Here is a 17500-nt window from a genome sequence, read left to right as displayed (position 1 = left end):
AGTAGCCTCCAGCTACTTTCGATAAGCACCAAACAACTAGTACTTTAAGGCCGAGAAGGCACCAAGGTTCCAAACACCAAAGTATGTCTCTGGGACAACTTTCAGTGCCTTCCGTCTGCCAAGGATGCAGAAGACAAGAAGATGACGCAACAGAGGAAAAAGGCAGAAAGGGCAAAAATGAGGGAGGAAAAGGAAGCAACAGCAAAGACAGACTAAGATAGAACGAAGACGGAAAGAGAGGCAAAAAGTAAAGTCATGAAAGAAGAGAAAGAAAGGCAGGGAAGAAGTTGAAAAGGACAAGACTTGAAAAGGAAGCAACAGATTCCGAAGATTTTGAAAAAAATCAGTAGGTACATGGAGGAAAGTTTGGGGGCTGAATGGATGGATGTGGGGGGTGGATGAAAGTGTATGTTTTACGTGTGGTATGACAAAGATCGTCAGGATGGATGGATCGGATGTGTCTTGTATGCAAGCTGGTTTTACAAAGGGTGTTCCTGTGAACAGAAGGAGAGGGTTTAATGTAAGAGTGAGGAAGCGGTGAATAAGGTTCAGTTCTCTGTGATGTTTATTCTATGCCAAAATGAATTATGAAAGTACTCTCCCCTCTTCCATCTATTTCCCCTGCCTCCGTCCTTTTTTTTTCAGAAAACTCATTTTTAGAATAAACTTTCTATCAATGTTGAACCTTGCTTTTTGTTACCATTCAACCCTCTAGTTATTTTTATTTTTGGTTACACTCTAATGCTTTCGATTCTTCCAGTAATTAAAAATGGGCGCCTAAAGTAATGATCGGTAAGGGGTGGTCGATAAATTTCGTTGAAAGGACGTTGGTAAAAGCTACGAGTACTTCGACCGGTCGGTAGCACCACAAACGTTTCTTAACAGGCACTCAAAAGAAGGTGTCGGTATCCTATACTGACGGGTCGGATTGGGGCATTATTTTCTTCGATGTGTCGGTATGGGGTAAATACATGGAAGAGACACATTGATGTCAATTAAATATAAGACACTTTTAGATTGAGCAAGCTGGCTAAACTGGTCTCACGCGAGCTTCATCTAGTACAAATGACGTCACTACTTTGCAACATTGGTTTTATTTTCGGCGTAGGAGAGCAGTTTTTGTTTTAACGTCCGTCATAAGCCTTAGGATGTCGGTAAGGGGCAGAGTGACTCTAAAACCTGTAATATGTCTGCGTGCCAAATGTGTACTGTCCTAATATAAACGAAGGTCTAAGATAAATCGTCCTGCCCTGTTCGGGACACGTTGACGATATTGTCTGTAGGGTCCAACAAAGATGCAAAAGTTGAAAGTGCAACATTATACATCCAAAACGAAAACAATAGCAGTTACACAATAGAGATATTGTAAATAAGGAATAAATATCATCTCCTAAAACTAATACTATACTTTTGACTGTTTCCCCGATCAAAGCCAGAACAAAAACAATAGGGAATGAAATTAGCGGAAGAGTAGCGTCCCGTGATTGGACGTCACTTACAGAGAGAACGTCAAAATGGTTTTGCGCATTCGTCTCTCTCGTCCTCGCTTTCGGTGAAGTGTCTCATGCCATTTTCACCGGAAGCGAGGATGAGAGACGCATGCGCACAACCAACATGACGTTCTCTCTGTAAGGCGACGTCCAATCAAGGGACGCTAATCTTCCGCTAATCTCATTCCCTATAATCTTGTTTCATGGCCAAGTCAGAAAGCTGTTTTGAAAAAGGAAATATAGGGAGATAGAAGATACAGCATCAACGGCATTCACAAAGGTGAGTGGAGCAAAAATGACATTCCTGCCCACCATGGGAGGTCAAAGGATCCCACCCTACGATATTGCTTTATTTTGCTCCAAAATGTGTGTGTGTGTGTGTGTGTGTTTGTGTGATGTGTGTGTGTGTGGGGTGTGTTTCAGTAATCTTAACAAAGTCCATGTCGAATATTCTGAACTTCAAACTAAGGCATAATGTACAATGTTTCAAGATTACATCATTATGATTTCGTCTCTTGTTCTTGAACTTGCTCCAAATATACTATTGTTGTGTCGGTCGTGCTTGAATATTCTTCGTAGTTCAATGCGGAATTTCTTTCCAGATAAAATGTAAATGAAGAAGTTAGAAGCATAGTTGAGATTTGTCACAGTCTGAAATTTAAAAGAGAAAACATTTTTGTACATGATTATGTCTTGGGAAAAACCTATTGTCTACTGTTTAATTAAATGAGTAATCTTAACGCTTCATTGGCGGAGTGGATTAAATTATCATTAATATCATAATATCAAAATCACTAAGGGTTACATGGGTCAAAAGACCTTCAAGAACCCTATTGTTTTTGCAAAAATAAATGTATAATAATTAATGCAAACAAAAGAAAATATCAAATTTAGTCTGGTTGTCAAACCATGAACCCAAAAAAAGCGTCCGCCATTTTTTTTTTTTTTGTGTGTGCATTTTATCAAAGTTGAATATCTCTAAATTAAATATCTGAATAGTGCTGCCTTGAGCATATTGAGCATTTTGAGAAATAACGTCACAAAAGTAATGAAAATGTCATTTTTTAAAGCCCTCAGAAATCATTTTATAATGTACAGAATGAAAGATTTAGTCACATTAAATGCAAAAATACGTCCATTTTTAAAATTGACCAAAAAGTTGACAAATTATTAGCATTTGAAATATCCAAAAGGTCAAGGCATTGACAAACTATTATGCATGGAAGCTGCGCGGCAACACAGCCACTTTTTTTAATGATCCACAAGGTTTTTACAGGGGAAAAAAAAATCCGCATTGAATAGTCTCTAACAACTTGTGTGGTAGCTACACACTTGATGTGCTGCTTGGCACTGTGATTGTAACAAGTGACTTGGTTGCTGGTAATTTCATCCATCCAAAATCTGTTTCGGGATGGCATTATCATGTAAACGATCACGTCCCGAGTGACTCTTTTCACATTAGTTTCCGAATCACGCGGCACATTACACACGAATTTATCAGTATGTAAAGCCTCTGCTTCCGTTATAACAAGGCACAAGGCGAGACAAATAATAAGCATATTTTTGTAATCAATTTATTCTTTTGTTTTGTTTTGTTTTTTGTTTGCTTTATTTCGGGTTGTTTTTTAAAAATTGTTTTTGTTGTTCATATTCAGTGTTGTTAAATCTTTCCACATCTGTGTTAATAGTACGATGTTTGAACCAAGCTTACTTATAAAATGCAAACGTGTCGAACCAGTATGTGTTTTTATAAATATTAAAAGTCATTCCACCTTGCCCCTCCCAACGCAATATAGTTATAAAAATAAGATCAAGATAACATTTCTTGAGGAAGCAAATAACGAAACCCGGAAGTACTTTTCATATCCAGTCTGCCACCTCACCTCAATTGAATTTATCATTCTTTAGGAAAAAGCAAAGTCAAGTATTAAAAAATGATTTGTACATCTCTCTCTCTCTCTCTCTCTCTCTCTCTCTCTCTCTCTCTCTCTCTCTCTCTCTCTCTCTCTCTCTCTCTCTCTCTCTCTCTCTCTCTCTCACTCTTTCTCTCTATATATCTATCAATCTCTCGATTTACTATATATATATATACAATCAACTCCGGATAATCGCAACTCGGTTAATCGCAACTTTCGGTTAATTGCAACATTTCCCAAGAAACGGAATCTAGATTCAATGTTGTTGGAAGTGAAGTTGATGTACGCCCTCCTTATTTGGCTGCTTGTTTGAAGTATATTATCTTATTACTGTTTTATCGAGAAGTTACAATCAAACATTAACTACTTTGCTTGTTTAGGAGGGCGAAAGTGACTACAATGCAAACACAAAAACATTGAAGCTTGAATGTGGTGCTGAAAGGATGCAAGATACGTATATGCACAAAAAGAACGAAAAGTGCTAAAACAAACATACCAACAAAGGAAACTAATGCCCTTAATAGCGGATCGACAACTATCCTTTTTCGGACACATAGTAAGGAAAGATAAGAATGAATACCTGGCAAGTTGTGGAAAAATACCTGGTAAACGCGCCCGGGGGAGACAAAGAAAAACACTCATAGACCAACTGAAGGGCTTCACCAACCTAACAATCCAAGAGCTGTTTGAAAAAGCAAGAGACAGGGAGGAATGGAGAGAGATAATTCATGCAGTATCCGAAGCCTGGACCAGGCATGGAACCTAGAAGAAGATTGCTATTAGAAGCAGACGGACACACATGCAACATTATATATATATATATGAGCCAAGGTCAAAAGGTGCCAATTTTTTTTCTCAAAATAAAAGTGACATAATAATCCATTCATGTTTCTATATGTGTAGCAAAAACCCTGTACTTCATGAATCAAAGGTCCTTTAGATAACTTTAAGGTCTAACGCAGCATAATATCGTCAACAATACCTATAGGTTACTGTAGGTTGGTGACACCAACATGAGACAAAAAACTCAATAACCAATTGATTTTTGTTGAGTATCAAACTTTATTTAGTAAGTTATAGACAAAAAGACACAATCAACAACAATCATAGTACAATAATATTACCAACTATTGGAGAAAATGTTGCTTTTTGGTGTCATCGGTCACAAGCAACATAGAATGCAACTATATTATTTCATAAAAATGTTTGTACATTACCAACAACAACAATATTGCATATGCTTATTACCAGCAATGTTCAGAAACTTTTGGAATAAAATGTTGGGAAATAATGTGACCAAAGCATATCTTATTTAGCGACATTGTGTCACTTGTGACATTAGACCGATGACACCTTTACTTATGTCACAAGTAATACCAAATTGCAATTTCGACAATATATCATTAATTTCGGTCAAACCAGTGTAATAACCACAGTGAAATATGGAATTTAATAATATTTCATAAACCAAAGACTTCAAAAATAGAAATATACATGGAAAATAGAGCATCTGAATGTGACTTGTGACATACGACCGGTGACACCATTACTTATGTCACAAGCAACACCAAATCACACTTTCGTCCATAATATATCATTATTTTCAGTCAAAAAAGCACAATAACCTACTCTAAAATGATATTCAATAATATTTTAAGAAACTAAATACTTTCAAATTGGAAATATACTTAGAAATTAGTAATACCATTGTTGCTATTACTTTGGTCAAAATCGGCACTAGAACGCAATTTTGCCTCAATAAATCAAGAATAGCAACTGAACACATGTAATATAACCTGTTAAATGTAATTCAATGACATTTCAAGCTTTGAAGAACATGAAAACAGAAATACATTAGAAACTTCAAACGTAAGTGTCACCTGTGACATTTTAACCAATGACACCAATGGTCACAAAAAGTACCAGAAGTCACACAAACACTAGATAAATATCAGCCATGGTAATGAATTCATGTAACCAGACGATAACATCACCCTACTGCTCAAATCTGCTAGTTTGTAGTAATTTAGTGTGTTAATAGTAAAACAAATCAAATTTCTTGACAACCCTTCTTTTATCTGGATTCGTCAAAAGCTTGAGTTTTGTCTTTTTCTTGATTGATACAACCCTGAAACATAAAAAGTTAGAATTACAAGGAAATACTTGTGTCAAAATCACAGTCTTATGTGAGATGTCATAATATCATATTTGTAAATAGAATAACAGCTAAAAACATAATTTTTTGGTGGCACTTTGTAATATCCAATATCAAGTGTTGCTTGTGACAATGTAAAATAGCGATGACACCAAAGTTCAACTTACCTTTTTTGCCTGGAGCCTCGCTGGAAAGGCAAATGAAAGTGCTGCACTTCAAAGACTGGTAAGAAGGGTGGATCAAAATTGCAAATCGCCATTTAACGAAACAAACTTCCACGTGTTCACGCATGCCGTGTTGCTTGTGACAAATGACACCAAAACCAATAAACCTCAATATCGGCAAAACGGTATACATTTACTCCAAGATTTGAGTTCAGATAGTAAATCTATGCTTTTTTCTCATAATAAAACATGTTATAAACATTAAACATGAGCTTTAAAGTTTCGTGTCGAGTCTTAGTATTGTGCTGTGTTTGATGACACCAAAGGTCACAAGCAACACCAACTTTTTAAGAACTCTAAATGAAACTTAATCAGATATGTAATATACTGCAATTGCGTTTAAAAGTAAATTTTGACTTTATACTATTAGTCAAATTTCAATCACGTGAGCTAAAACATCACATTTAATTTCTAAATGATTTCTAAAAAGGTGATGCGTTGACCTAGTTTTAAGCACATGCCAAACAGCATTCAAATTTCACTTTCAAGTTGTTTATTTCATATTCTGTTGAACAGAATATGTTGAGCTATCTCATTTTATCTCTTCTTCTTATTATCAATTGATTAAAAGCATTAACCCAATGAAAACAGCCCATAATTAAGTAAAAATAAAATTTTCTTATCACTGGTATCAGGCGGGCACCTTTTGACCTTGGCTCATATATATATATATATATATATATATATATATATATATATATATATATATATATATATATATATATATATATAATATGAATACTTGATTAGTTTTTGGGACACTTTTGACAATTCTGGAAATACGCTCCACAGTGGTTCATGTCGATCCTCACATTTTATCCAACCCCATTCCGTTGGGGAGGTTGGCTGACCATATGTATATGTCCAGCTTGGTAAGCTGTTATTTTGATGTGTTGTATCAATGCTCCCGATGTTGGAGATATTATCTCAATTTACAAAATAGGAATTGATAAAGGCAGGTCAGCGTATTGAGGGACGGAAACGTTTGTGGAAAATAAAAGACATGACAGAAATACAATATTAGAACTGGTAGTGAAAGTAGTAGTAGTAGTAGTAGTAGTAGTAGTAGTAGTAGTAGTAGTAGTAGTAGTAGTAGTAGTAGTAGTAGTAGCAGCAGCAGCAGTAGTAGTAGTAGTGGTAGTAATAGTAGTAGTGGAAAGTTGTTATGGAAACAGTGCTGGGTGAAGGAGTCCCTGGGGAGTGGTTGGAATGGGCAGGGGGAGGGGGGATGAAAAAAACGGCAGTTATCGTATTGAATGGAACTTTGAGTAAATTCACTGAAAGATAGATAGATAGATAGTTAGATAGGTGCCTCCTCCAGGTCAAATGACGATGATTGGACGGGCATATGGGTTAAATTTCTTAAATCTAGTCGGCTAATTTTGTTGCATCAAATTCTACACGACAAGACTTATGCCATGTTGCATGATTTTGTTTTAAGTTTTCAATATGAAAGAGTTTTTAGCCCAAAACTTTCCTTATTTGGCATTTGTTCTTGTTTTAAGATGTTATATTCATTTTTGTTATTAGTTTTTTTTACAGTCCACAGCTTCTAGAAGCTTTGTATGACTTATAATTGATGATGGTACGGGACAGCTTCAAGTTGATTTTAAGTTGTAATTTTCTGATAAAAAGTTGTTTAGAGAACTCTATGGATATCTCCATTTGGGGCGGGTTTGTCTATGACCATTCTTGCTTAATCAATATACGTGCCAGCTCTTTAGACATGTTCTTATTGTCAGAGATTGTTTTGCCTATGTGTTGTCCTGCGCTTTTCAATCAATTAATTTGTCTTCAGTTTAGCGTTGCTAAAGAGCTTGAGGGTGAGGTTGGTCTGTCTCCGTTTACGCCACTCTAGTCTAGCCGTCTTAATTTCTTCCATTTTGCATTGGGTCCGACCGTTAAAGTTTTAATTCGGAGAGGAGCACACATATGGTATGATCACAGTGAGAGGATTGTTCATAATGTTCAGCTTATCAGCCACGGTTTTGGATGATTCAATATTGTCAGTGATGTTGGACTGCTCAATGGCTAATTGGAGAGTTTATATTTGTGCCGTTTATCTTCATTGTGTTAAAAATTTGGAAAGATGTAAATGAAACATTGCGGGACAAAAAAATCATCTCATATTTTTCATTCTTCTTTTCTTTTTTTCGGGATATTGTTTTCATGCATTTTTCTTTTTGCTTTGTCTGACACCGGTTTCATACACATCTTTTCAGAATTATTATTGTATACGTTCTTTTGTAATAGGATGCTATTCACCACAAAGTACACTCCGTGAGATCTATTAGACCCAGCAACCCAATTATTAATGAGTAAAAAAACACGAAAGATAAAAAAGATGATACCAAAAACAACCCCAGATAAAACACAAAACAGAAAGAACTTTGCGTTGCTTGGATCCAAAACCCACTTTTTTACATGTAATTTGACAGATATACTGATTGACTTATTGCAACCCACACTCCAGTTGTTTTGGATAAACAGTTTCCTAGGGACCAAACTTTACGAGAGATACCAAATAATCATACTCAAGTTCAGACGAATGGTAGACACTGTCAAATAATGGATATTATTTTATTCTTAAATTAGAATCTTATATAAGTTAAAGCTGCATTTGAGTAGGTGACTTTCAAAACGTACTAGATAAGTCCCATTTTTATAATTCAAAGAAAAACACACATTTTTGACACTTATTTTTGACAGAAAGAGGAAAATACTTGTCTTGTGTGCTTCATAGAACAATATCCTGAATGTTTTAAAACTCCAAATTTTACCTGGTGATTCTATGGAGTTCATTAGATAGCTTTAGGATGTGATCAATCAGGTTGTGACTTATGACGCTTTGAATGTCAGCCACTCATATCATGGCGTTTAAAATTAATCAAAAAGTAAGAGAACATCCCAACAAAAATGGTAAATCCGGAAACCGTTAAACCATGAACTTCATTTAAATGTACCTGAAGGAAGCTAAACCAAGGTAGAGCTCTCATGAAATGCCTAAGTGCAACGTCACGCGGCATCGTCTTGCCAATAGTATGGATAGTTATTGTTAGAATGACCAAGGGCAAGCAAGTTATAATATAGGTGAAGGAAATTGCTGTCATTAAACGTGTTGTCTTGCTTCGTCGACGGTGACTGCCTGTAAAGAAAACAATAAAATTGTACTTTATTTAAATGTTGCTTGTTGTGACAACCTTGCTGATATTCACAAAACAAGTTTGTGACCTGTCATTTCAGAACAGTATTATATCGGGGTGAAATAATGATAGAAATTGAATTTACAGCCAGAGTCGATATAATTTTTCAATTTTAGCTTTGCGGAGAATACCAATTATCTTAAATGACGTAAATGATATGGCCCTCTGCAACCTCTCTAAATATAAAACTTTTCAGCTCTCTAGAAGAATTCAAAAAAGACAAGTACATTCATCTTCGAAACGGGACTCCAGATATAAAGGCATCGGGAAGAAGGAGAAGAAGAAGAAGAAGAAGAAGAAGAAGAAGAAGAAGAAGAAGAAGAAGAAGAAGAAGAAGAAGAAGAAGAAGAAGAAGAAGAAGAAGAAGAAGAAGAAGAAGAAGAAGAAGATGAAGAAGAAGAAGATGAAGAAGACGAAGATTATGCATATGAGTCTATCTCAAGGGTTAAGAACTTAGGCTTAAAATCAGTTTTCGGCGTTTTGTTCACATCGACTTAATACCGTTTTGAGATGGTTGATCACATTTATGACCAGAAAAATATACTTAAAACACGGATTTATGAAAATAATCTAAATCTTCTAAACACGCCTCAAACTTCAAACTTTCCTCAACTTTCCTCCCGCTCCATTATTCTTCTACCCTTTTACATAGTAAAAATTTTGAGCTCTATATTAATCAAACCAAGGAAAACAACATGGGTGTTATCAACGCCGTTATTAAAAGGACTTCAAATCAACATTTTTCTTATTCAAATTTCTTTTGTACATCATAATATTTAAAGAAAATGAACAGTGTGTTGTAAAGCATGTTTTGCTAAAGAAATTATGTATGGCAAGAAACTGCTACTGTGTCTGAGCGATAAAAAAATCTATTTTTGTATTATAGTTTGGTGTGAAGTTTTGGGGAAAATCCTGAAAATGGCTGGCAAGGAGAGAATTAAAGCTTTACTTGCTATTTTCTATTCTGGTTTTGACCTCTTATCACTTTTGCCATTTGCAACTAGCTACTTGTATATTACTTGTATCTAGTTAGCACCTTTTAGATTTTAGATTTTTAGACTGATTATCACTAGATCGCTCTTTTCTTCTTTATATTTCCATTGTAATTAGATGGCTGTCTGTGCCTGCAGCTGAGATTAAATTAAGTTAAATTCCAAATATATTATGCTAACTTATTGATCCCACTCTTGGCTTTCTCCTATTCCATTGCTCCTCTTCTTTATTTCTTGGATTTCGCTCGTTATTTCCAACTTCTACTTCTTCTTCTTCTTTTTCTTCTTCTTCTTCTTCTTCGTCGTCGTCGTCTTCTTCTTCTTCTTCTCCTTCTTCTGCTTCCTCAACTTTCTTTACTTGCTTTTCCTCCTTCTCCTCCTCTCCTTCCTCCCCTCGTCCTAACTCTCCTCCTTCTCTTCCTCTTCTTCTTCCTCCTACTCTTCTTCTATCTCTTCTTCTTCTTATCTCCATCAGCTACATTCAATTTCCTCTTCCTTCTTTGTTATTTTTCTTATCCTAATCTCTTTCACCCTTCTTTTACTCTACGATTTAATTGACAACCTACAACATTTCAATGTGAATGATTAAAATATAAAATACCACTCTACCTGTCAGTCTTGTAGATGACGAATCTTCATTCTGGGTTGCCTTTTCTACGCTAAAAATCCTCACCAGAACTCCAATGTTACAGAATAAGACAATGAGCACAGGAAGTATGAAAAGGAGAGTAAACTGATAAATGTAAATGTGTAGAATGAGGTATATGTGAGTGACTTCTGAAATGCATCCTTCTCCATTGTTGTGAACCATTGCCAATCTGTGAACAAGAAGTTTTAGAAATAGCGTTCATCATATCAAATATTTATTCATCACCTTGTTCCAAAAATTATTGAGGATAAAAGTATGAAAACATGAAAGAATAAGATTTTAGACTACCATATGTGTGAATGATATATGCAATCCTGACAAAATAAAACTAAAAATTAGTACTTCAGAACGGTAAACTGCATGGAGCCATAGTATATCCCGGTTTATATAGCGTTACACGAACAATAGCAATTGCTTGCTAGCCTTTTGGTTAGGACGGGACAGATTATTGTCGATAATATTGAACAATTTAGATCAATGGGCTCCAAGGTGGTAGATGGATATAAATGTCCAAAACATTACAAAGATAATCTTTATTTGATCTACCAAAAAAGAAAGCAGCACACTTCAAATGAGAGGTCATATCTTTACAAACAATCAGCACCGAAATATTAGTAATGCACTTTGATACCCGCTTACATTGGAACATCAGATAAATGATTGTCAGATAAAAGGACGAAAACTTTCCAATATCATTGACCAAGCTCTCCAGTATCAGATATGGAAAATTATGAATATCCGGAATCATACGTAGCAAGGTTATGTTCGACCAAAACTGGATTATTGAATAGCAGCCTGGGGTACATACTCAAATGCTCGGATGGAAAACTAAATAAGGACCAAAACCAGAATATGTACCATTTGAAGAATCCGATCAACACCAAATATACAAATGGAAACATTAAGTGGTCTCTAGTCCTCGACAGAATGAAAGAACCAAAGAAGTATGGGACAATTTATATAGCCACATACATGCACACACACACAGACACATACACACGTACACACATACACACACACACACACACACACATATATATATATATATATATATATATATATATATATATATATATATATATATATATATATGTGATCTGTGGGTTTCTGAACAGTATCATGTCGGAATGATTTAGATGCTAAAGATTTAAATTATTTTTAAAAAATATGTGTTTCGGAACACGTTTTTAATTAATATTCTTTTGGGAGAAAAATAATAATTCATTAAAGGCATAAAACAAAAATGTCACAAATTATATTGGTAATCTAAAATCTAAAACCATTTTTTAAATTGACATTTTGTTCACCCCGACATGATACCGTTTTGAGATAACAGGTCACATATCATATGTATATTGCGTTCCCAATCAAGAAGAACTACCTCCTATGTTACTCCACCTCGGCCGAGACGCGGGAAATGTGGGTTCAAACTTCGTGTCATCATCTCATTTTTTATTCTTTCAGCATGAAACTTAGGACTTATAGCTCACTTTATGGTGCTGTATTGCGGCAGGCACTTTGGCTATCTCGGTGTTCTCTCGTGATAGACCCTAAAAGAAAATGTCCTCTTCAGAATAAAAGGAATAAATTAATTTTATAAATTCTATTTTGTACGTATTCAATCAAATGTATTAAACAACACTCAGGTATATGAAACCTGGGGATATTTCATTAAATGTAGTCGACTTTACAACAGGACGGTTCTAGCACACGTTAGGGAAGTTGAGAGTCATGCCTTAAGAACTGCTGCTACCGACGTGCAACTAGGGTGCAAAGACTAAGTTCCCAATTCAGGGACATCTCTTTACTGTCAAGCAAGTCCGGCGCGTAAATTTAAAGCAATTGAAGCAACGAATGTAAATTTTAGGAAGGTCGCGGGTAATCATGAGGGCTTATTTTTTAGGATTGACTCGCGTTGCAATCTTGTTACATATTTGAAATATAGACGAAAGCCTTTATGTAAAGGATTGCGTGCAAATATTTGATATAATGTGAGCGTTCCGCTCTTTTTCTCGTAACGATATATTTTCTATGGGATTACAATATTACTTTACTTCTTGAAAAAATATAACGTGATATTTGCATTGCAATCTAGAGGACAACAAACAGTTACTACTACAGTACATTTGATTTATTTTAGAAATGAAAAGGATTAATTTTTAGGCTCATGGATTAATAGCACTTACGTACTTACTTATCCGAACCAGCGACCACCTGAGCTCTAGCCCTTCGGTCTTGTGCCATGACGTAGAAATAGCAAAATGTGTTCCCACCATCAGGAGGAAGTCTAGAACACACACAAAAACTCGTTTAAGAGAATAACTTAATTTTATATAATATACTTTAAAGGTCTCATTACAAGAATAATTCTCACCTGAATACCTGAGTACTAGCCATTACCAGAGACAATGTTAGTATAATGATAACAGCCCCTCGTTGTTGACACCAGATATTCCGCCGGAAAGGCATGTAAACGACGCACATGCGTTCTATTGCCATGGCAACGATGAGCCAAGATGACATGAGATTGCAAACCGTGTCAGTGTACATAAAGATCTGTGTTTTTGGAAGAAATGAATTATTATGAAAACATAATTTCAATTTATGTTACAGAATTTTGAAAAAAATTATTAGCAAGCTGCTAACCTAAATGTAACTAATATACGAGTATTTTGGTCAATCATAATATTCAAATAGGTATTGCATTTTGGTTCAAAAAAGGTCTTAGAAACGTTCTTCTAATCTTTGACGTCTTACCGTTCTTTGATTCCTTGTCATTTTGTTCATTTCTCAGACCTCACAACTGTAGTAATTGCCATCATCATCATCATCATCATCATCATCATCATCATCATCATCATAATCATCATCATCATCATCATCACGTTCATCATAATCATCAAAACGTCATTTACCTAATCATTATTGTATTTATCACAGTAATCAATTCTATTCATTAAAGCAACCCGAAAGGATATAATGATTGATATCCCGACTACCCAATTTGTATTTAACCACATTTGGTATTCAGTATTGACATATCAATGCGATTTTTATAGTCCTTTGTTGTTACATAATTGTGAGACATCAAATCTGTTTCATTTCGACAGTTGTTCCATGCCCGTTAATTAAAATTCATTTGTAAAACATCATGCTGCATTTAATATCCAATTTGATTGCACAATTTCTACTTTGTTTGAAACCTGATGAGGTTGTGAGTTGATGTTAAAAGAATTAAGACGAAAAACTGGTTCATTTATCTGCAAAAGAGTTATATTGCCATGCATAGAGATATAGATTTTGACATCTCTCATTGTTAAGAACATAATTCATCATGATTTTGTCCTGAAGTTTCCACCTTTACTCATGAAGATTTTTACATGAACAATATCATTCAGAAGTGAAATAGAAGCTCTGTAAATAAATCTAAAGTGGGTGCAGATGTAACTTCCCGCGGTAAATTGTTCCAATCTGTGATGGTTCTGGGGTAAAATGGGAATTTTCTGGTGGATGCCAGGGGAATGAAACTGTCCGTGTGGGAAGTCTTGGATGGTCGTGTCGGCGTTTGGAGATCAGGATTTGAAATCGCCACCAGGTTGTTTTTTATCGTGTACATCATGGTCTGGCGTGTTATTTTCCATCTAGTTTGGAGTGACTTCCTTTCAAGTTGATCGATCAAGCTGCTTGATGTTTTCTCATAGTTTCCCGTAACAAAACAAGTGGTTCGTCTCTGTATTGCCTCCAGTTTATCAACAAGGTGTTTTGTATGTGGGTCCCAATCAGTGATTGCGTGTTCAGTTTATGGTCGACTTGAATGACTTGTAAGATAATGAGAGAAAGATAAAGGGAGTAAAAGTGACATATCCGGTGAGAGAAAATAAAAGGCCCCAAAGTAGAGATCTTTAAAACTATGATAATATTTATAAATCATCACAAAATTTTGCACACTGTGAATCTTAACAACTTGTTTTTAGGAATCTCAAATTTCAGGAAAAATGAATTAAAGGTTCAAGAGTTATAGCTGTTCAAAGAGTATCACAAAAAAATGGCATATCAAGAGTTCGAGAAATTCGCGTCATGAATTACTTTGAACGTCCTGTCGATTCACTGTGCACGATCTTGCCGCAAGGGAAGGGTGCAGCTCACCCCGTTTACTTCCTGTTTCATTGTACGCATTTGCACTGTGTTGAACACACAATCAAAACAAGAAGGCAGAACTCATAAAACTGACAACTAACAGCAATGGTTTATTCCGAGGAAGATAAAAGTGTTATTAAAGCATTATTCGAGGAAAAGGGTTGGCTGGTAAAAAGATTGTTCGAGAATTTCCGAATAAGAAATGGTCAGCCAGGACGGTTAACAAAATCATTACAAAAGTACCAAAAGAAGGGTCAATTCATAGAAAAAAGGTGGTGGCCGCCCCCGTTCAGCGAGGGTAGAGGAAAATATCGCCTTTGTGGAAGATGACAATCAAGAAGACAATCCTGAATCACATCTCTCTACTCGTGTACTCGTGAAGTTGCTGGTGTCCTAGGCATAAGTGACTTTTGCGTACGGCAGATTGTTAAAAAGATCTTAATCTCCGCCCTTTCAAGCGAATCAATACCAGCAGAAAGTCTGAAAACGTCAAGAGAAAACGCGCAAAACACGAGCAAGAGCTTTACTTGACAAATTCGCCCCAACGACGTTAAGCATAATATCATTTTTACTGACGAAAAAGACTTCACTATTGAACTTGCAAGAAACAGTCATAATGAAATTGTGTACTGGAGTAGAAAAACTGACATTTCTCTGGATAGACTTTACCACGAGAGTAATCGGTTCTCAAAAAAAAAATTATGGTTTCGGGAGGGGTTACTTGGAACGGCAAAACCCGTCTCCATTTCATCGATACCAAAACAACAAAAGTGAATGCACAAAATTATACGGTACTGCTTAAGGAAAAACTGTTACCAGATTGCTTAACTCTGTATCCTGATAATTCGTTTATTTTCCAACAACACAGGGCTACATCCCACACAAATAGATCGACACAAACATTCTTAGTGAAAAACAAAATTAAATTCATAACAAAAGATGAATGGCCTCCCATGAGCCCTGATTTAAATACTATGGATTACAGCATTGTGGTCATAATGTCAAACATTGTGTACAAGGGCAGACAAAAAGTATTCGATTAAGAGTAATTGAAAGCAGCAATCCAGGATGCTTTCGTCGTTCAATTGCTTCGTGGAAAAAACGACTACGTACTGAGTGTCACAAAACGGCGGTTCGACCGATCACGTATGAGCTTTTTGAAATCCTGACGCAACTTTGATATTATGTTTTTAGGGTACGTTTTTATAAAGTCTTGTAAAATATTAACCACTTGTTCAATGTTTTAGAAAGTTCACATGGCTATTATTAAATCACAAATAATCATTGTGTCAAAAGGACAAATGTCTACAATTATGACTTTTTAAATGACAGATCTCCAAATTGGGGCCTTTGATTTTCTCGCACCCAATATATAAGGGAACAAAGCAAAACAAACGACACGTCGACCTTTGGCCTTTTCCAAGTAAACACGAAATATGTTTATTAGATTGTCATAATAGTTGAAACATTATAGGTAAAAATGTGTGCATATGTGAGTCTGTGTGTATGTGTGTGTGTGTGTGTATGTATGTGTGCTTGCAAGTGAAGAGAGAGAGAGAGAGAGAGAGAGAGAGAGAGAGAGAGAGAGAGAGAGCGACAATGAGATGAAGTAATGAGATCAAAACTATATAAATCAAGAATAAGGTAGGGGGACCGGGGGGGGGGGGGGGGGGAGATGTTATTGAAGAATACTAGACGGCGATAGTGTTATGGAATGATGCGTTTCAAAGACAAAGTTGTATTTAAAATAAAGGAAAGAAATAAAATAAAGAACAAAAAAACAAAACTAGGTTGACCTAACAGTTAAATAAGTAAAAAATAGTCTGAAATGAAATCGACATGGAGTAAACTTAGCTTTGAAATTCCCCTAGATTAAGATGAAAGGTTTATAAGGGCTCAACCTTTCATCTTATTGAAGGAGAAATTCAAAGCTAAGTTTACTCTATTTCGATATCATTTTAGAATCTATATATTATAATGTTTCAACTATTATGACAATCAAATTATATATATATATATATATATATATATATATATATATATATATATATATATATATATATAATGCCAAAGACCGAAACGCCGTTTGTTTTGTGTTGTTCCCTTATATATGAGTCACATTTACTCCCTTTACTTTCTCTCCATCTTATTGGCTCATTAAGACACCTCTAGTTTTTGGTTTTAATGATTTTAGGCCTGTTAATGTAATCTTTAAATTTCTTCAGAGGAAACCCATGGTACTATCTGCTTTTTTGTCATGTTGTTTAATGTCTCCTCTCGTTCTAAGTCTGATTTCACTATTATTCCTAAATATTTGGCTGATGTTATGTGCTCTAAGGTGTTGCTGTGTAGCTTGTCATTGCATGTCATTGGAGATTTCTTTCTGGAGATGGAAATGACATTGCATTTCTCTGGATGACACTTCATGCGGTGCCTCTATTCCCAAGCCGCCAGTTTCTCAATGTCGTATTGCAGATCTGCTTCATCTTCTTGTGATGTTATTATCAAGTATGCAATAGTGTCATCTGCCAAAAGGCGAACTTTAGATTCAAGAGCATCTGCCAGGTTGCTAATATAAAAAAGAAAGAGAGCGGGACCAAGCTTTGAGGAACACCAGATTCAACTGGGACAGACTTGGACGATTTACCCTCAATAATCACTAATTGGATACGGCCTTTCAGGAAGTTGTCAGTCCATCTTTTGATTTTTCCATTTATCCCATATTGTCGAAGCT

General features: G+C 35.5%; 1 protein-coding gene across 1 annotated transcript in view; it reads right to left on the bottom strand.

Annotated features, from left to right (window-relative positions):
- The window catches only part of LOC144965155 (uncharacterized), a 124973-nt gene that overhangs the window by 1009 nt on the left and 106464 nt on the right, over positions 1 to 17500 (bottom strand). The window contains exons 5-8 of the mRNA XM_078900188.1: positions 13004 to 13185; positions 10590 to 10798; positions 8749 to 8930; positions 1 to 2141 (exon numbers count right to left, since the gene is read on the bottom strand). The exon at positions 1 to 2141 is cut by the window's left edge and continues 1009 nt beyond it. Of these exons, the coding sequence (XP_078756314.1) occupies positions 1983 to 2141; positions 8749 to 8930; positions 10590 to 10798; positions 13004 to 13185 (732 nt within the window). The 3' untranslated portion in view covers positions 1 to 1982. The remainder of the gene's footprint in view (positions 2142 to 8748; positions 8931 to 10589; positions 10799 to 13003; positions 13186 to 17500) is intronic.

The sequence above is a fragment of the Berghia stephanieae genome, chromosome 2 (assembly GCF_034508935.2).
Source record: "Berghia stephanieae isolate SIO BIC M18660-M18661 chromosome 2, UCSD_Bste_1.3, whole genome shotgun sequence".
NCBI classification, from domain to species: Eukaryota; Metazoa; Mollusca; class Gastropoda; order Nudibranchia; family Aeolidiidae; genus Berghia; species Berghia stephanieae.
Note: the sequence above shows the minus strand (reverse complement) of the source record. Positions and strands in the feature narration are given on the sequence as shown.